At 23.9% G+C, this 22,221-nt stretch overlaps 1 protein-coding gene across 8 annotated transcripts in view; it reads right to left on the bottom strand.

Annotated features, from left to right (window-relative positions):
• LOC127277400 (agrin-like) overlaps nt 1-22,221 on the bottom strand; it is a 260,690-nt gene that overhangs the window by 125,202 nt on the left and 113,267 nt on the right. For 6 of the 8 annotated variants that reach the window (XM_051298541.1, XM_051298515.1, XM_051298526.1 and 3 more), the window contains one exon: nt 8,116-8,148. The exons of the other annotated variants lie outside the window; for them this stretch is intronic. Coding sequence is in view for 4 of the 6 variants with exons in the window: in XM_051298515.1 (XP_051154472.1) it covers nt 8,116-8,148 (33 nt within the window). In the remaining 2 variants the exon portion in view is untranslated. The remainder of the gene's footprint in view (nt 1-8,115; nt 8,149-22,221) is intronic. 8 annotated transcript variants of the gene reach the window in all.

The following is a 22,221-nucleotide window of genomic DNA, read 5'->3' as shown; positions in this document are numbered from 1 at the left end:
GACATTTTTTAAAAATATTTTATAACATTATAAAACATAATAAAACATTATAAAACATTATTAAACATTATAAAAGATTATAAAAAATAAAAAAAACCATTATAAAACAATATAAAACAATATAAAAATTAAAAAAACATTATTAAATATTTAAAAAAATTAAAAAGTACTATAAAACATCATAAAACACTATAAAAAATAAAAAAATATCATAAAACATAATGAAACATAATAAAACGTTATAAAACATTATGAAACGTTATAAAATTTTTTTTTAAATATTATAAAACAATATATAAAATATTAAAAATACTATATGACATTATTAAATATTATAAAACATTATAAAAAATTATAAAACGTTATAAAAAATTAAAAAAAACATTATTAAATATTTTTAAAAAATTAAAAAGTACTATAAAACATTATAAAACACTATAAAAAATAAAAAAAATATCATAAAACATAATGAAACATAATAAAACGTTTTAAAACATTATGAAACATTATAAAAAAAATTTTTAAATATTATAAAACAATATAAAAATATTAAAAATACTTTAAAACATTATGAAACATTATACAACCTTATGAAAAAATATAAATGATTATAAAAATGAAAATAATAACATTATTAAACAATATAAAACAATATAAAAATTAAAAAAAACATTATTAAATATTTAAAAATATTAAAAAGTACTATGAAACATAATAAAACACTATAAAAAATAAAAATATATCATAAAACATAATGAAACATAATAAAACGTTTTAAAACATTATGAAACATTATAAATTTTTTTTTAAATATTATAAAACAATATATAAAATATTAAAAATACTATATGACATTATGAAATATTATAAAACATTATAAAAAATAAAAAAACATTATTAAATATTTTTAAAAAATTAAAAAGTACTGTAAAACATTATAAAACACTATAAAAAATAAAAAAATATCATAAAACATAATGAAACATAATAAAACGTTTTAAAACATTATGAAACATTATAAAAAAAATTTTTAAATATTATAAAACAATATAAAAAAATTAAAAATACTATAAAACATTATGAAACATTATACAACCTTATGAAAAAATATAAAAGATTATGACAATTAAAAAAATAACATTAGTAAACAATATAAAACAATATAAAAATTAAAAAAAAACATTATTAAATATTTAAAAATATTAAAAAGTACTATGAAACATAATAAAACACTATAAAAAATAAAAAAATATCATAAAACATAATGAAACATAATAAAACGTTGTAAAACATTATGAAACATTAAAAAAAAAATTTTTAATATTATAAAACAATATAAAAAATATTAATAATACTATAAAACATTATAAAACATTATACAACATTATGAAACAATATAAAAGATTATAAAAATTAAAAAAAAATATTATTAAATATTAAAAAAAAAATTTAAAGTACTATGAAACATAATAAAACACTATAAAAAATAAAACATAATGAAACATAATTAAACTTTAAAAAACATTACAAAACATTACAAAACATTATAAAATTTTTTTTAAAAACATTATAAAACATTATAAAACAATATAAAAATTAAAAAAAAACATTATAAAATACAAAAAAACATCGTAAAAAAAATATCATAAAACATAATTAAACAGAATGAAACATTATGAAACTTTATAAAAAATATATTAAAACATTATCAAACATTATAAAGCCTTGTGACATTTTCACGATAAAGGGAAAAAATTTAATTTCTCTCAAAGTTAAAAAAATAATTTTTTTTTTAATAAATTACAATACTAGAAACAATGCGGTTGTTTACCTCCAGGCATTTCAATTTAATAAACAAAAAAAAGTGAATAAACACATAAAGAGAATGGGGAATTTTTTTTAAATATTGATGTGTCAACCTGGGAAATGGTTACACGCCAACTATATATATATATATATATATATATATATATATATATATATAAAATATTTGTGTCAACTAGAGAAATGGATGCGTGGTAATCATATAAAATAAATGCGATGTATTTATCCAATTTTAGTGGTCGTCCCAACCATTCCCGGAAATTTTTTTTTTTTTAGTTATCTAGACTGATTAAAGTAAATGAATTTTTAAATATATCAGTTTGAGATGCATAAATTTTTCTATAGTTTTAAAGACACATTTTTCAACAATTTCAAAGGACAAAATTTATCTATAGTTTTAAAAGATCCCACTTTCTATAGGTAGTAGTAAAAATAAAAAATATTTTCCATTTACTTTTTACGAGGATTATAAAACTTTGAAAATAAGTTCATTAGAAGGAACATTTCTAAAATGTGAATGTAAACAGATTTACGACAAGACTGAAAGCATTTGCGCAATGTCTGATGTTTATATACTATATGTGGTTATGGATGTGTAAGTTAAGATGACGAAGTTTGAACTCCCTGGGTCGTCTCTAGATTAGTGAACTAAAGCAAACTATCGCTTCAGCTTACTCATCTTGACATTAAACGCAAACACAGTTGGAGACGGAACAAAGAGGCGTCAAGCAAGTAAAGCAACCTGTAATTGAACCCCTCTTCTGATCCTCTCACCCCCCCCCCTCACTCTTCGATTATTATACAACTGCACGAGTATCTGGAGAGATAATTTTAGCAAATCGCCATTTTCAATTGACTTCGGGAGAGGGGAGGGGGGATTAAAACAAACTTTCACGATAAATCAAGCATTTGCTGTATAGTTAACCACTAACAGTTTAAAGTACCTACTGGTTATTATATTCAAACACTAATTAGCTAAAATCAGTATTAATTCGATATTTAAGCTAAATTGACAATATTATAAATTGTCGATACATTTAATTTTTGCTTCTTTTTATCAAATTTTTTTTTTTTAATATATTTTTTATGTACTTTAATTATGGAAAAAATATACAGTGTTAATAATTTAGATTTTTTTTTCATTTTAGAGAATGCTAAAACTTTCTCATTTCGTCGGAGTCAAATTTGTTATCAAAATAGCAAGTGTACACTATTATATTTAGCTTCTTTGAGCTTGTCTTGTATTTACAGAAGAGAAATATGAATTTTAATAATAATAATAATAATAAAAAATAGATGTAGAGGAATATTTAACTAAATTTCATATTTTCATTTTTATATAATAGATAATGTAAGAGGGAAATTTTATTATGAGAATATTTATTGTTTTAGTATTAATACATATATCACTATGTCTGACTAAAGCAATTTGTACTACTGAGAAAATTATAAAAATTTAAGAAGTTTAACTAAATATATTTATTTGTACTATTGTTTTTTTAAAATTATAAATAAATATTCACTACGACTGACTAAAACTAACTTGTGCTACTGATTGAACTACAAAAATAGATGTCTGATACAATATTTACTTGTACTACTGAGAAAAACTACAAAAATTCAAAAAGTTTGACTGAACGTTTATTTTTACTAATGGTTTTTTAAATTATATTATTATGTCTGACTAAACCCGATTTATACTACTGATAATATTGAAAAATATAGAAAGCCTGACTAAATTTTTTATTTTTACTACTAATTTTTTTTAAATTTACCTGCAATGTCTGACTGAAATCGACTTTTACTACTGATAAAACTAAAAAAAATTAGGATGTCTGATTAAATAACTACTTGTACTACTGAAAAAACAAAAATTTAAAAATTCCTACTTAACGTTTACTTTTACTACTGATTTTCCAATTTAGCTATATTATGTCTGACTAAATATATACTTGTACTACTGAGAAAATTACGAAAGTATAGAAATAAGTAGAACTAAATATTGCTTTTACTACTGACAAAACTACAAAAAATTGGATGTCTGATTCAATATTTACTTTTACTACTGAAAAAACAAAAATTTAAAAATTCTTATTTCACGTTTACTTTTACTACTGATTTTCCAATTTGACTATATTCTGTCTGACTAAATATATACTTGTACTACTGAGAAAACTACGAAAGTTTAGAAATAAGTAAAATTAAATATTGCTTTTAATTTCTGATAAAACTAAAAAAAATTAGTATATCTGATACAATATTTACTTGTTCTACTGTTAAATATACTTCCTCGATTATGTTCGATTAAAATTGACTTGTTTAATAGATAAAATATTAAAATTAAAAATTTTCAAAAAATCTTAACTATTTTCTTTATTTAATGTATAAAAAACTGATTTACTATAGGTATAGTTTATATTAATTTAATAAAGTAATAAATAATTAATAATAATAAATTATAATGTACACTATAAATATATTTTCTAGAATAACATTTTAAAAATGAAAATATCGCAAGCTTTCTAAATTGTTCAAGACATTTTTCAACAAACTTTTGTATGTTAAGTTTTTCGATAAAGTTACTCGCAAATATATAAGAAATGTCCTTCTTCTAGTAAGTTCAGAGAAATGTTGATGGGCAAACTTCAAAATTAATATACTTGGTAGAGGAAAAATTTTCCTATACCACCTATACCCGTTTCTCTTTAGTTATAATAAATTTTCATTCTTAAAGATTCAGTAACGCACTTAACAAAATACTTAGAAGAAGAAAAAAAAATTTTCAAAACTTTATAAAATTTGCCTATCAGGAAACTTAAAAAAAAAAAAAAAAAAAGAAAAAAAGAAAAATTATTATTTTAACTAAACTTGCATTAAGGAGAACAAAAATTTCTGCGTGTGTGTGTGTGTGCTCTATTTATTGTCCAGTAAATGTTTTTGCGACGTGCTTTCCGACGCGGTTTACGATGTACATTTGGATTTTTCATTAGAGTCGTACTCAACGGCTGCTATTGACAGTATGAATAGTGAAGTTAAAATTAAAGTTTTTTTTTTTTTTTTAATATAGGCACATATTTGGAATTATTAAATGAAAATTAATTGGTTCTAATTAGATGCGATAAATTTTTTGTCAATATGGGCTACAAATAAGAATATAAATATTTTTGTAAATTATAGTAATATTTGTAATTTGTAGTAATGTTTTTAATGAGATTTGTAATTTATAGAATATTTGTAATTAATAGTAAAATTAATACATTAGAGATAGAATTTGTCATATATATGGCAAATTATTACAATAATATAATTTAGAAACTCGTTAGCGATTTATATCTCGCGGTTCGTAATTGTAGACTTAAGTTTTTTCTTTTGCCTACACGCTGATGTCATCAATCATTTAACAATAGCTTGTTCTCTTATTACGTATAGCCGAGAAACGGTCGACAATGGAAAGTTCGTCCATTATATATATATATATATATATATATATATATATATATATATATATATATATATATATATATATATATATATATATGTATACATGACCTCTTGAACATGGTTTATATTAGAATAAAGGTTGCAAAGCAACCGGGCGTCTCGCGAAAGGTTACACAAGAAGATATAAAAAAAAAATTGACCATTTGGTTGAAAAAATCAAAATCAAAAAAAAAATAGTTATTAATATTTTTAAATATTTTTCTAGAAAATGAAATAATTAATTAAGCAAAGAGGCAAAAAGAAAGTAGAATCATAGCTTTGATATAGATGAATATAAATTAAACGCACTGAAAAGAGGAATCATAAATCTATACATATGCATTGAGAATCTTAAGCGGAAATAATAAACTATCGATTTTCCCTTGTCAAAGTATAGCTTGTGTGTGTGTACCATCTACATATATATTTATTAGGATAGTACTACCCTTCAACATAAATCTTGATGAATCCTTTTTTCATATAACTATATAGGAAATTAACTAGTTTTACTATCCTATCTTCACTATAAATATATATATTTATTCCATTCTATCAGATAACTAAATATAAATTTTTTTTTACATTTTCAAAATGTAATTTATAAAAAAAAAAAATTTTTTTAATTCTAAAAGTAAGAAAAAAAAATTGAAGGAAATAGAAGCGCAATCTGTGTTTAAAATATATAAAATTGAGAATTCTTTAAATGATTTATAGAGGGGAAAAAAAAGAAGTCACGGAATTGCGATTTGACTAACCTGACAAATGGATCACGTCTGTATTCTCGTATTTGATGCCGGATATCTACTTCTGGCTTTTAGGAAACATTTTATGACTTCCAATATTAATATATTTTTTTTATAACCACACGTGGGGGAAATTCGAAACTTTTATTGGCATTTTTAACTCATTATATTATAACTTCTATTATTATTATTATTGTTATTATTATTAATTATTAATTTAATTATTTATTTTAATTTATATTTTCCTTTTTATCAAATTAAAAGTTTCGCAATCAAATTAAATATTTGTCGAATGAAGATAATGGTTTCATTTTTAAAAGCGAGAAAATTGAATGAATTGCTGGTAAGTTTAATTCTACAAATCTTCATTATTCTAAAAGATAGATAGATAGATAAACAGAGAGAGAGAGAGAGAGAGAGAGAGAGAAATTAGAAACTCCCAACTGCGAATCGGTGCTTCATTGTCATTGAGATTAAACTTATTGACAATGAAGGAAGAACAAATTTAATTTAACTCAAGAAAATTACTACGATTCAAGTTCAACATCACTGGAAATAAAAGACATTTTCTTTAATAACAATAGACAGCTTGTTTTCTTAAAACTTTAATTTAATTATTTTTTTTTTAAAAAAACATTTAGGGAAATTCTATTTTTTTGTTTTTAAAATTTATATTGTTAAATACTGTTTTTAATTAATTCAGTATTATTTCTATATTGTTTTTAATTAATTAAGTTTTTCTTTTACATTCTAAGCGGATCGACCCGTCTGACCTAAATGGTAACCTATCACTTACGGCAAACTACTACTTTGGATTATCTACTGAAATCAGTCGAATTGACCAGAGATCTGATCTCTCTAATATCATTCAAGTTAAAAAAATAATAATAATATACCTTTTTTTTGGTCATTGATTTTCTCACGAAAAAGCATAGTATTTTTTTTAAAATATCAAAAAAAAGTTCAGTCTGCATTTGTTTTTTTTTTTTTTGTTTTTTTTTTGTTTTGTTTTTTTTTTTTTTTTAAAGCTATTATTCGTAAAGAAATTCAAAACTGCACAACATCGACTCTAAATTGGCAATTAATTCAAATCTGAGCAGCGAGTCGAGTTGCATCAAAATATAATGCCATTTCTAATTTCGCTGTGGGGTTTTACATTTTAAATTAAAGAACAATTCCATTATAAATAATTTAAATGCATTGCTTTTAAACAAAAAAAAAAGTGAGTTGCAATGTCACTGCTTTTCATAAAGTCAACGGTGGGTCGACATTTTTACCATTTTCATAATGCCATCAAATTTCTCTTTTCATGCATTCGCAAGAATTTTTTTTAACAACAGTTTATTTTTAATATCATAAAAGATTTTATGAAAATTAAAAAAAAAAAAAAATTAATTATAAAAATTATGAAAAAATTAATCCTTTTTTGATTTTTTTTTTTTGAAATTCGATAATACTTCGGACTATAAAATCTACATTATAGGTACTTATTTATTAAAATATTGACTTTTGAATTTAAATTAAATTCGATATTGAAAATACTAAATTTCTTTTAAATCTTCTTTCTTTTTAATTATAGAAATAATATAAAAATCTATATATTGGTTTCGTGGAAAATCTTTTTTTTTTTTTAAACATAAAATAGAGTGCAAACTAAAAGCTCATGCAGATAAAGTAGCACTAAATAGAATGTTAATTTTTATTCACAAGAAACACATTTAATAGGGAACAATTTTTTTTTTTTCACGAAAAAAAAATATTTACAAACATTTTTCTTTTCGTGAAAAAAAAATTGTAAAAAATCAATACAAATATCATGGAGAAAATAGAATTAAAAATGAAAAATTGTTTATATCTTTACTTAAAAGAAATAGATTCACCACTTTAGATTGTTACCGCGGGGAGAAAATTCAAATCGTATAACAAATACATAAATTTATTGCAATATGAAAATAAATTTGAAATTATTTTCCATTATAAACAATTCTGTTATCTCCATTTTCAAAAAAAAAATAAAAATAATAATAATAATAATAAGGTAAGTAATTGTTAGAGAAGTAACACTCACCCGCGTTATTACTGGCGAAATTTAGATCCTTACCTGAAACAAAAGGAAAGCGTGAAATAAATAGATTCCATATCGATTTCAAATACAGTTATTTAAAGATACGAAATATATATATGTATATACACTATTTCTAAGTATAATAATGAATTTGAATGTTATATACGTTATTTACATAGTCTATAAAGTCGATAAGAATATTTGCTTTCGGCTTTTATACTTTCAAATTTATATTTCAGAATAAATTGATTTTCAAGAATAAATTTCAAAACTAAAATATAATTTCAATACTCATTAAAAATCAAATAAAAAAAATCAAATAGCCCACTTGGAAAGATTCCCCCGGAAAAGTTCTATCAGAATTCCGCCGGAATTTCCAACGTAATTCCTTCGGTATTCCATCGGAGTTCCAAAGAATTTCCGATGGAATTCCGACGGAATTCTGATGGGATTCCGATTAATTTTTTTTTCAAAATTTTTAGAGTCCTATTTCCGTCGGAATCTCATTGGAAATTCTTTAGAACTCCGATGGAATTCCAACGGAATTACATTGGAAATTTCGGCGGAATTCTGATAGAACCTCTAGGGGGCACTTTCCGGGGAATCTTTCCAAGTGGGAGAACATAAAATTAAAAAAGTAAAATAATTCTTGTAGAAATTTCCCCATCAGAGCCCTAGTAGGGAATGAAACGCTGATCAGGGCCAAATCAGGGCGACTAAAAAATATGGATTTCCTAATTAGGGCCACATCAGGCATGGAGTTTCATACCCTAATTCGGCCTTGGGAAAATTTCTCCCACAGAAAACAATAAAATTAAAAATTAAAATAAAAAAGAAAATAAAATTACAAAAATTAAATAAGAAAATGAAAATTGGATAATAAAATAAGAAAATTAAATCCGATAATAAAATAAGAAAATTTTTAAACAAAAATTGAAAATATGATTTAAAATTATGAAATGTCATTTTATTTTGCTATAATTCAGGTACAAATTTAATATATAATACGAAATTCCAGAGAATGAGTAATGCAAGTACACCGAAACTTAATAAACATCCAAAATGTATTACCGTCTTTACATAGCAACAGAGTAAATATACATGTAGGTACAAAATGGGATATGTATACACGTATATAGAGAATATCACTATATATATATAGCTGAAGGCTCTCTTGTCCAGTGCCCACAAATACTGGAGATATGACATAGAAACTATTTATTAAATACAAGTGAATATAATAAATATATATATATATATATCTATATATATCTATATAAACTAATAAATTTTCTACGTTTCTACAAGTTCAAAATTATTTTCAAATAATAAAGTAAATATAGATTGTAGATATTTTCTATATACATTATACACAAGAGTCACAAAATAAACAAGGATTTAGTGTCAGAATAATTTAAGCTACTCTCTAACGTTTTTATATGCTTTTACTAACACTTTCATTTCAAATGAATATGAATGCTATGACGGTTACTTATCCTTAATCCCATTCTGACATGTCATGAATGATAGATAAGTTCAGAGAGAGAGAGAGAGAGAGAGAGAGAGAGAGAGAGAGGCTGCGATGTCAGTCAACGAAATATACATTAATGCACATTTACCTTTTTTTTACTCGTTGACACTGATAAGAGGAAATAATACTTTAAATTTTTTACTGCCTCTGACACGTCTTTAAATAATTAAAAAAATAAACGAAATATTTTATTAAAAATCTAATTGTTTTTTAGTTCATCTGTTTACTGTTATTTTATTTTTTATTTATTTATTCATTTATTTTTTATTGGAATTTTTACTTGTATCAAAAAAAAAAATTTTATTCAAAGCAAATAATTTTTATCTCCATCAAATAATTTTCAATTTAATCAAATAATTTTTACCAGCGTCAAATAAATTTTTTTTTTGCATCGAGAAATTTTTATTTTAAGAAAATACTTTTCATTTTAATTAACTAATTTTTTTTTTTTTTGCATCAAATCAATATTTATTTGTATCGAAGAATTTTTATTTGAAGCAATTAATTTTTATCTGTATCAAATAAATATTTATTTGTACCAAAGAATTTTTAATTTAAAGCAAATAATTTTTATTTCCATCGAAGAATTTTTATTTAATCGAATAATTTTTATTTATACACTGAAAAAAAATATTTATTTCATTCAAATATCGGTGTATTTGGTTATTATCAAATAAATATTTACTTGAATCAAATATTTTATATTTGAATCAAATAAATAGTATTTGAATCAAATATTTCAGTATTTGAAGTAAATATACCATTTATTTGATTCAAATAAGAAATATTTGATTCAAGTAAATATTTATTTGATAATAACCAAATACACCGGTATTTGAATCAAATAAATTTTTTTTTCAGTGTATCAAAGGAATGAATAATTTGAATGAAATAATTCTTTTTTTTAAAGAAAAAATTTAATTAACTTATATAAAAATTATTTTTATTGAAAAGAAATAATTAAAAAAATAAACGAAATATTTTATTAAAAATCCAACTCCTTTTTCGACAATTAGTTTACTGTTTTTTTAAATTTCTTTTTATTCTATTTTGTTTATTTTTATTTTTACTTTATTTTTATTTATTTTTTTTATATTTTTTTCAAAATTGTGTGTATCAAATTTCCATCGACCTCTGTCGAACCTAAGAAAAGTGCCTTTTTATCCTACCAAAGTGCACAAACGCACGACTTTCGCTTCAAGTTTCTTTCAAGAAAAAAGGAGAGAGAGAGAGAGAGAGAGAGAGAAAAAAGAGAGAGATATGTATAAGAAAGACTGGAAAATGTAAATGGAAACGCGTCAACTCATCTGTGCCAAACGAAAAAAGAAAGGTTTTCAAACTGTCACGATATTTCACCGAAGATGACATATAGAAAGAACGTGGAAAAAAAATTTTTTTATTTTTATAATTATGAAATCAATTTATATATCATTTTATATTGTAAAACGAATAAAGTAAAAAAATAAAATTTTAAATCTTGTTTTCGATATGTGAAATAACAGGAAAAAAAAATTGATATATTGGCACTGGGAAAAAAAAATGGCATCGTATAAAGTAATAAATAAAAGATAATATCATTGGAAGTGTTGGAGAGACCATCAACTTGAGACGCTATATCAACGACAGAGGTCCTTTTCTTTTTCATTCTGACTGAGCCAACTACATGCCCAATGTGAATTCTCAAGTCCAAGAATCCTCTCGAACATATATCCCGGATTTATGTCCTCAGCTTTCAAGTAGATTGACATATAATCTCTTCCAAGTATCACATATGTTGTGATTTTTTTTCAAACAATTACAATTTTACAAAAATTTAAAATTTTTTTACAAATACAGAAGTTTAAAAAAAAAAAAAAAAATTTTTAAACCAAAATAATATTTGCTTTCTATAGTCAGGAAAATATAATATATTTCAAATAAGATGAATTTAAAGAAAGTAAAAAATTTTATTATAGAAAAGAGAGACGTGGATATAAAAATAAGAAAGAGAAATAAATTTACTACATCGACGTATATCAATAAAAAAAAAAAAAAAAATGAAAAATAGTACCGTTGCCATGGCTACTAAGTACCAAACTCCGGGCATTCGCTAAACGTTTGTTGAATGGATGGGATTTTTATTATTTTTTCAAGTCATTGTTCAGCACGAAATGGAAAGATAGCACACAGTCCATCTTGGCATTGAGCGCGTGAAGAGAAAGATGAACACTTTCTTTGTTTCTTTGAAAGAAACGTGAAACGAACAAAAATTTCTCAATAATTTTATTTTTTCAAAGAGAGAAACTATAATTTAAAAAATTAAAAAAAAAATTCCGATTATTAAAAAAATTATATATCTTCGAAAAAAATTTATATATATATATATATATATATATATACTTTGCAATCATGTCATTTTTCTCCATTTATTCTTTTTCACTCTCTTTTCTCTCACCCAATATTCTCATCTTACTTGAGTCGTAAAACCATTTTCGATAGTATCTACATTTATCGAATCTCATACTCTATATGAAGAAGCCAAAAGCATTTTTGGCATTGCACCACTAAATTTATTGAAAATGCCCTCAGATTTTTTATCATAAAATTCTCAACTTTTTTTATTTATAAAAATTACGAAATAAAAAAATTGTTTATCAACAAAAAAAAAAACTCTTCAATTTTTCTTTCAAAATGGCCATATTCTTTCGTCTTTATTCTCACTAATGTACCGGAAAAAATGACACTCTCCGGATGCAAACTATTTTCGGTTTTTATCCCAGGTTACCACGGGGACGAAAAGCATTTAGATAAAAAATTGCTGGGAATCCGAAGCCTCTTTATCCTTTTTCACATAGAAAGAGAGAGAAAGAGAGAAAGAGAGAAAGAAAGAGAGTGTGTCGTAGCAACCAGCCACCGAGAACGAATGGGAGATCCTGCGGGAAAAATGTATTTTCTCAAAAATTATTCTCTTCCCACTCTTGATGTTCCTGCAGCTTTTTTTTTCCTTTCTCCCTTTCTTTTTATTCTTTCTTTCTGCCCTCATCTTTGCACACCCTCGAATCTCCTCTTAAAAGACGATCATACGTCCTACCCTTATATACCACCTAAGGATAAATCTTTTTCACCGAATTACACGTTTCTATGATAAAGTTCTAAACTAGATCTCATCTTGAAAAATTTTTCACATGAATGATTTATAACAACCCCCCCCCCACCCCCCCTGCTTTCCAATTTCAAAAGAGATATCTTTTTTTATAATGTTACCAATTTTCAATTTAAATAAATAATTATTATTCAACAATATTATAAATAAAATGGAAAATTAATTATACATTGTAATTAAATAAATAAATTATTTTTAAAAAATTAAGTATCTCTTTTTTTTCTACTGAGTTCGTAATTTTTTTTTTTATTCTGCTAGCGAATAATGTGGCTTTCTTTGTGTCCAACCACACATCGTACATTACTACTTGAAAAAATTTTGACCGCAGAATATTTCCCCTTATGGTCTAATTAACAGAGAATTATTCTGTGGATGCTTTATGGTAGACGTGGGCAGATTATATATTCGTAGACATAATAGAGAATTTTTAAAAAGTATCTATATATATATATATATATATATATATATATATATATGTTCTAAAAAGTAATCCTGTATATAATTATAGGAAAGGAATACATTCAAATTATATATTTAATATAAAAAAAAATTATTTAATTTAATCGATATTTTGACTATTATGAAATAAATATTTCTTTACATGAAATAATTTTTATTTTAATAAACTAATTTTTACTTGCATCAAATCAATATTAAATTATATCGAAGAATTTTTATTTAAAGCAAATAATATTTATTTTAATAAAATAATTTTTATTTGCTTCAAAGAATTTTTATTCAAACAAATAATTTTTATTTGTATCAAAGAAATTTTATTTGAAGCAAATAATTTTTATTTGTATTAAATGTATATATTCATTTGTATTAAAAAATTTTTATTTGGATCAAAGAAATTTTATTTGAAGCAAATAATTTTTATGTGTGTAAAATAAATATTTATTTGTATCAAAGAATTTTTATTTGAAGCAAATAATTTTTATCTGTATTAAATATATATTTATTTGTATTAAAAAATTTTTTTTTGGATCAAAGAAATTTTATTTGAAGCAAATAATTTTTATATGTGTAAAATAAATATTTATTTGTATCAAAGAATTTTTATTTGAAGCAAATAATTTTTATCTGTATTAAATATATATTCATTTGTATTAAAAATTTATATTTGGATCAAATAATTTTTATTTGCATCAAAGAATTTTTATTTAAATAATTAATTTTTATTTCTATTAAAGAAATTTTATTTGAAGCAAATAATTTTTATCTGTATTAAATATATATTCATTTGTTTAAAAAAATTTTTATTTGGATCAAATAATTTTTATTTAAATAATTAATTTTTATTTGTATCAAAGAATTTTTATTTAAAGAAAATAATTTTTATCTTTATAACAAATAAATATTTCTTTGTATCAAAAAATGTTTATTTGTATCAAATAATTTTTATCTTTGCATCAAAGAAAATTTTTATTTAAACAAATAAAATTTAATTCACTTAAATAAAAATTATTTTATTCATGAAAATATTGATTTAATAATTGTCAACTAATTATTCCCTAAAAAAAAAAGATTTATCTACAATAGAAAAAAAATTTCACTAGACTAGCAAAAGTTTTCATTGTTTCAATTAAATCTTTCATTATTCTAGTGAAACATTTCGCTGTTAAAGGTACTTTTTTTGTGTTTGTATCAAATAAATTTTTTTTTTCACCGCACAGTTCAATTTGTTAAATAATAAAAAAAACCTTTTTAATATAAAAAAATATTTAATTTTTCAAATTTTGTTTTCCGTATTCCAATAATATAAAATTTTTATAAAGTATGGAGGAAAAGAAAAAAGTTTTATTTGGAAAGATTTTCAATTGATAGACTGAAATGCCTTTTATTTCAAAGCTGTCTTATCCACAGAAGAAGATCTCATACCAGGACAACAAAAATTTAATATCCTGACAATTTAATATGCCGCACAGAATCTTATACAAGATGTCTGAATGGAGGAAGAGTTTATTAAAGTGGCAGAAAGTGGAACCTACTCGATTATCATCTGATCGTGTGCTATCTTCTTTATGTAAATTTTTCATATACATTTTTATATATTTTTTTTTTCATTTTTCTTATTTGAAATTTTTTTTCTCTTTTTCTATATTAATAATTGAAAATTGTTTCTTAGTTTCAAAAAAAAAAAAATTTTTTTTTAAACTTTTATTAGAAATATTTCTTAAGAATATAGTTTCTTGAACAATAGTGGCTTTTGTCTTTGTTGTATATTTGAAATACAAATGAATGCTACAACGATTATATTCAGTTAAGACTTGCACTCCTCAGTACATTTCCCACAACGGCGACAGTGCAAGCAGGTAATACTGCTTCCGAAAGTGACTCTATTATTGCCGTCGAATACATTATACTTGAATGTATTCTGTTAAGCCCTAGCTTTGTGTTTGCTTGATGAGAAGTTCTCTCCACGTGATATTCTACTTTGAATAAATTCACTAAACTACAAATTACCCAAATTTGTGTTTTCTTGTCATTAATATAATTTCACAATGCCACTAATATCTCATGAAAATTGTCGTCGAAATATTACTATATACAATTACATATTGTTTATTTCATTCTCTATATTATCCAATTTTCACAAAAAAGAGACAATTGTAAAACATATTGAAAAAATAAATTAAAATAAGTAATTGAAAAAAAGTACAAAAAAAAAAATATATATATATATATTTTTAAATTACGAAATAAAATGTAAATAATAACAAAAGGGGAAATTTTTTTCCTGCAATCTTTTATGAAAATTGATGAAAAAAATTAAATAACGTAAAGTTAAATATAAAAATATGGATGAGGTGATATTAATTTTAAGGTAAACAGGGGGGAAACGATATTGGTTAATTTGAATATTTTTCGATCGATCCTCTCTCTTGCTTTTCGAACCCTATAGTCTAGAGAGAGAATCTCTCTTTTTTGGTCTCTCTCTCTCTTCGCTGTTCTAGAATATCGATAATATCCTTCCAGGCGAATAATTTTATTCCTGCCTGCTAGAAATATATGAGTTCCTTTTATACCTTAACCAACCTTCAAGAGGCTCCTTCGTACTACCAATTTTCTACGCGAATACCTCTCTCGTGAAATATATATATATATATATAAGAAAAAAATAACCCAAGGGTTAATTTTACCCAAAAAAAACTATTGGTAAAATATTAACTATTTTACAATATTCTGAAATGGGTTAAAAACGATTATTTACCTTATATAGATCTTTTAATCTATATACCTTACATTATACTTTTTATTTATATACAGGAGACCAACACTACTCAATGCCGCGCGTCATTGCAAACTTTTTGCCAGATATGAGATTTAATTTAAGATCGCATATTGTTTCATGCATGAGTTCTAGCGTGACGTGCACAATTCCATTTCGTTTTGTAATACATTTTGCATGGAGTTTGTCGCTTTTAATGATACACACTGGACACGAAAAGCATGAAAATTTTTCCCTGAAACTTACACTATATAGAATAGAAGAATTTTCGAAAAAAAATTCTATACTTTTTAGTAAAATAATTGTTTGTATTTTATTAATTTTAAATAGAGTTTAAAAAAAATATAAGAGAAGCAAACGCATGGTGCTAATATTAATATTACAATTTGCTAAGGAAAAAAAATCCTTAGCAAAAATTTCTAAGAAAAAAATGCTTAGTAACAATTGCTAAGAAAAATATAGTAACTGTTACTGCCTGATTTTAGTGTTTTTTCAGAAAATCGAGTGTAGAAAAAAATTTAGGGTGGTAGGAAACGATCGGAATATGATATTTGTCAACTATAGTTGCCAATGAGTAGCAAAAAAAATAGTAACAATTTTTATTGCCATAAAAAAGGCCCAGCAGCGTGGGGTAAATGTGAATTTTTCAGTGTTTTTTTAAAAAATCGAGTGTAGAAAAAAATTTAGGGTGGTAGGAAACGATCGGAATACGATATTTGTCAACTATAGTTGCCAATGAGTAACAAAAAAAATAGTAACAATTTTTATTGCCATAAAAAGGCCCAGCAGCGTGGGGTAAATGTGAATTTTTCACTGTTTTTTTAAAAAATCGAGTGTAGAAAAAAATTTAGAGTGGTAGGAAACGATCGGAATACGATATTTGTCAACTATAGTTGCCAATGAGTAACAAAAAAAATAGTAACAATTTTTATTGCCATAAAAAGGCCCAGCAGCGTGGGGTAAATGTGAAATTTTTAGTGTTTTTTCAGAAAATCGAGTGTAGAAAAAAATTTAGGGTGGTAGGAAACGATCGGAATACGATATTTGTCAACTATAGTTGCCAATGAGTAACAAAAAAAATAGTAACAATTTTTATTGCCATAAAAAAGGCCCAGCAGCGTGGGGTAAATGTGAAATTTTTAGTGTTTATTCAGAAAATCGAGTGTAGAAAAAAATTTAGGGTGGTAGGAAACGATCGGAATACGATATATGTCAATATCGCGTAACAATATTTTGAAATGAAAATTTGGTTAAATCTTTACTCTTACTAGTGTTTTTTATTCTTTATTTATTATGTCTGACTAAAGACGGTTTGTACTACTGAATTTTTTTTGAAAATTTTAAATAGACTGTGTACGGAAGAAATTGTTTGTATAAAATATACTTTTTAGTGGAATAAAGTTTAACTTTTAAATAATTTTTGTAATAAAACAAAATTAAAAATGTTTTGCAATTGCAAAATTTTAAAAACTAAAAAAAAATTAATTTTTTTAAATAATATCAGTGTATGAATATGAGAAAATGGCTCCTATGTCGTGAACACGGATTATTTTCCTTTTGAAGCATATATGTATATAGAATTGAATAGAGGAAAATTGCCAAAAATAACCGGAAGCGTATTATCTATATGGACATTTGAAGTTACAGTTTGAAATTTTGTTTGCTAAAGTTGACTCTCTCTCTCTCTCTCTTTCTGTTTCATTTTATATATATATATATACTATGGCGACAAGAGTGATCTAGTGATAATTTTTTACCTACAGCAAGTATGGTATCAAAGTTTTTAAATAATTATATGGTTAGGAGAGTAAGGAGGACTCGCCGCAACGTTGGCACGAATTACGTTGAGGTTCTATACTTAAACTAGACTCCAAACTTACTATTAAATGGGAAAAGTTTGTTTTTATCTTTAAAACGTCCTAACTTTAATTTTATCGTGCTCGCACCATTTCTTTCCATCGTCTCTTAATTATCCTTCAATTATCCATCATAATTGATGAATCTTTTTGTCGCACATCAAATTAGTTGTTTTCTTATCAAAATTTATATTAGAAACTTTATATATATGTTTATTTTTAACATGTGAAAAATTTTTCTAACAATTTGTAATATTTACTGTTTAATAATGGGAAAAAAGAACAAAAATTAAGAAAGTTTGATTAAACGTTTACTTTTACTACTTATTTTTAAATTTAATTATTATGTCTGACTAAAGCTGGTTTATACTACTGATATAATATTACATATATGTTTTTCAGTAGTTAAAGTCGATTTTAGTCAGACATTATATCTAAAAATTAAATATTTAGTCAGACCTTTTAAATTTTTGTAATTTTTATCAGTAATACTAAACGGTTTAAGTCGTACATAATGTCATCCTTGGTATTTTTTTTTTTTGCTTTATATAAAAAATATTTTTTGGAATAAAAGTTTTTTTCGAACTAATATTTATATATTAATTTTTTTTTCCTTCAAATTTATTTTTAATGTGAACATGCTTTTTGAAAAAAAATTTTACTTCTCTTTCATATAATTCACATGTATGTAAATAAAAAATCTAAAATTCTTTTATCCAAATAGATTTGTTTTCTTTTTTAAAGTAAGAATTTAAAAAATAAAAAAATATAAAGTTAAATTTTATTACTACTAATTTTGCAATTCTATACCGAATTTTGTATCTCAAAGCTGATAATATTTCTAAATATATATATATATATATATATATATATATATATATATATATATATATAATATCAAAGAAATATATAATATTAAATATAGAATATAAGTTTATCTTGTATAATTTTCCATATTATATGCATAATTCAAAATGATCATTTGTAAATTTATGCTTATCTCTATATTATCCGATATTATAACATGACCAAATCCCTGTAAAGGGGGGGATTATATTATAATGACGATAATAGTCATACATGAGTAAATGTATAATGAAATATATAAATAGAAATGATTTATATTGTGAATAAAAAAGAATATATAATTTATTTGTCTCTCTAAATTTGAATTAGTAAAAATTTTTTAATTAGTAACTCACTTTTTTGAATTAGTTAAATTTTACTAATTCGGTAGTAAAAAAAAAAAAAATGTTCACTATTAATTAGTCAAATTTGACTAATTTCATGGCAAAAAATTAAAATTAGTTAAAATTTTTTACTATATTTCAGATTTAGAGAGTGTAAAATAAGATTGTGTTTCTTTTCTCAGAAAAAAAAGTCATTTTCTTTAATTTTTTTAGAAAAACATTTTGTGGAGTAATTTATTGAGTTTATATTTAAGAAGATTAGGTCAGTATTAACTGGAACGTATTGAACACTTATTGCCTTGTTTAAACTCTCGAGATTTTACTTCGAATCGTAATTTACTTAGAGACAATTGCATTTCTCTGACTCTGTTGAGAGAGAAAAATTCTATTCTTATTTCTTACATAGAATATTGCACCTGTTTGCTCTATTAATTTTATATGAAAATATATATATATATATATATATATATATATATATATAAAGGAAATTTATACTAAATTAGAAAAATGTGAATAAAAAATTGAAACATATGTATGCTTGGAATAATTGTACAGGGAAATAGAAGTTCATTCACAAAGTGGATTTATCCACTGTGGTGTTTTACGCTGTCGAGTTAAAATACTTCAAGTAGAACTCGTAGGATTTAACTTTCTGGCATGCCTAGACGCGAACCTGCTGGCCGCACAGTTAGCTGTATAGTTGGTAAAAGGGATGAGAAAAGAGAGAGAGAGAGAGAGAGAGAGAAACGGGCCAACCTGGACAAAAACTGAGTGTCGCGACAGAGTGCTCAACTCGAACAAAGGAGCACCATAGTCTGCCACTAGACAAAAGGTTAATCTTCTTTTTTTTCTAAAGTTTAACTCTCTTTTCGTACCTTATATCCAGGATAATGTCTTTTTCCCAAAAAATCTATTTCTTTTTTTTTTCCTTCAAAAACTTGCTATAATATACATAATTTTTTTTTTTTGGGGGGGGGGTAGATTTCTTCTATCAAACAAAAAGGAAAGTTTCAAGAGATTATACAGATTGGAGCAATTAGTTTTGTCTTTTGGGGCGAGAAGTACATTCGACTTTGTAATTTACCATACAGCTCCTGAGCGCCTTATGTATGTTAATGTGTTAAGTCTGATGCGCGCGAGAGACTTTAGGTTTCAAGCAGTGCATTGTGGCCAAAATTTGCATCGTACAACGACATTATACAACCGCCGTATATGATAAGTTATTAGCACGACTACCGTTATTATTATTACCAGAAGGCTACTACTACTACTGCTTCTACTGTTAATGCTGTACATATATATATATACAACAGTTTTCGAGAATCCAAACGACCTAATCCAAACACATACGCTCTTGTTAAAATCCCTTCTAAAGTGCGTCCATTCTTCCCTCTCTAACATTGCCACATACACAAAATGGAGGACCATAAAATATGTCCTGTCAATTGCTTTCCATTTATATCCATTAATATCAATAAGAGAAAATATAAAATATACAAATTTTTTATAAACTAATTATTGTATTAAGAATAATTTGTATTTTTTTTGTAATCATTAAGAAATAATAAATAAAGTATTAAAAAAACAGTAGTAAAAGTAAATATTTAATCAGATTTTTCGTATTTTTGTAATTTTTTCAGTAGTATAAGTAAACAATTAATCAGACATTCGAAACGTTTTTAAGTTTGTCAGTAGTACAAGTCAATATTTAGTCTGCCTTTTAGTTATTTTATCAGTAGTACAAGTACTATTTTCTTTTTTCTTAGTAGTACAGGTAAATATTGCATCGGACATTCAAAAGTTTTCTACTTTTCTCAGTAGTAAAAGTTCGATTTTTGTCAGACAGTACAGCAAAATTAAAAAAACCAGTAGTAAAAGTAATTATTTAGCCAGACTTCCAGAATTGTTCGAAATTTTCTTAGTAGTACAAGTCAATATTTAGTTCTACTTATATTTAATCTTTTTTTTCAATTTTTTCAGTAGTACAAGTAAATTTTGTATCAGACTTTCTAGATTTTTATAATTTGCTTGGTAGTAAAAGTAAATATTTTGTTAGAAATTCTTAATTTTTAAAATTTTTCTCAGTAGAACAAGTCGAATAAGTAGTAAAAGTCTATTTTAGCCAGACATTACAGCAAAATTAAACAAATCAGTAGTAAAAGTAATTATTTAGTCAGACTTCCAGAATTGTTCGAAATTTTCTTAGTAGTACAAGTCAATATTTAGTTCTACTTATTTTTAATCTTTTTTTTCAATTTTTTCAGTAGTACAAGTAAATTTTGTATCAGACTTTCTAGATTTTTATAATTTGCTTGGTAGTAAAAGTAAATATTTCGTCAGACATTCTTAATTTTTAAATTTTTTCTCAGTAGAACAAGTCGAAAAAGTAGTAGAAGTTAATTTTAGTCAGACAGTACAGCAAAATTGAAAAAATTAGCAGTAAAAGTAATTATTTAGTCAGATTTCCAGAATTGTTTAGAATTTTCTCAGTAGTACATGTAAATTTTGTATCAGACTTTCTACATTTTTATAGTTTGCTTGGTAGTAAAAGTAAATATTTACACAGACTTTCTGGATGTTTAAAATTATCTCAATAGATCAATATTCGATTCTACTTTATTCGACATTTTTGCAACTTTTTTTTCAGTAGTAGAAGCCAATATTCAATCAGACATTTTTTATTTTTTTCTCAGTAGTAAAAGTAGATTTTATATCAGACATACTAAATTTTTTTAGTTTGCTTAGTAGTAAAAAGTTGATTTTATTCAAATATTACAGCTAATTAAAATATCAGTTGTAAAAGTAAATATTTAGTCAGACTTTTTAAATTTTTTCAGTAGTATAAGTAAATATTGTAGCAGACATTTCAAATTTTTTCTATTTTTTTAGTAGTACAATTCGACATTAGTCAGACATTACAGCTAAATTAGAATATCAGTAGTAGAAGTAATTATTTAGTCAGACTTTCCAAATAGTTCCGAATTTTCTCAGTAGTACAAGTCAATATTTACTTCTACTTATTTTTAACCTTTTTTTTTTTAATTTTTCAGTAGTGCAATTAGATATAAAGTCAGACATAATATAGAAAAATTGGAAAAACAGTTTGTAATACAAAATATTTAGTTAAGACTTTTTACATTTTTGTAATATTTTCAGTA

The sequence above is a fragment of the Leptopilina boulardi genome, unplaced genomic scaffold, assembly GCF_019393585.1.
Source record: "Leptopilina boulardi isolate dan_hultmark-lab unplaced genomic scaffold, ZJU_Lbou_2.1 LbouV2_110, whole genome shotgun sequence".
NCBI lineage: Eukaryota > Metazoa > Arthropoda > Insecta > Hymenoptera > Figitidae > Leptopilina > Leptopilina boulardi.
This window is presented reverse-complemented; position numbering and strand designations above follow the sequence as displayed.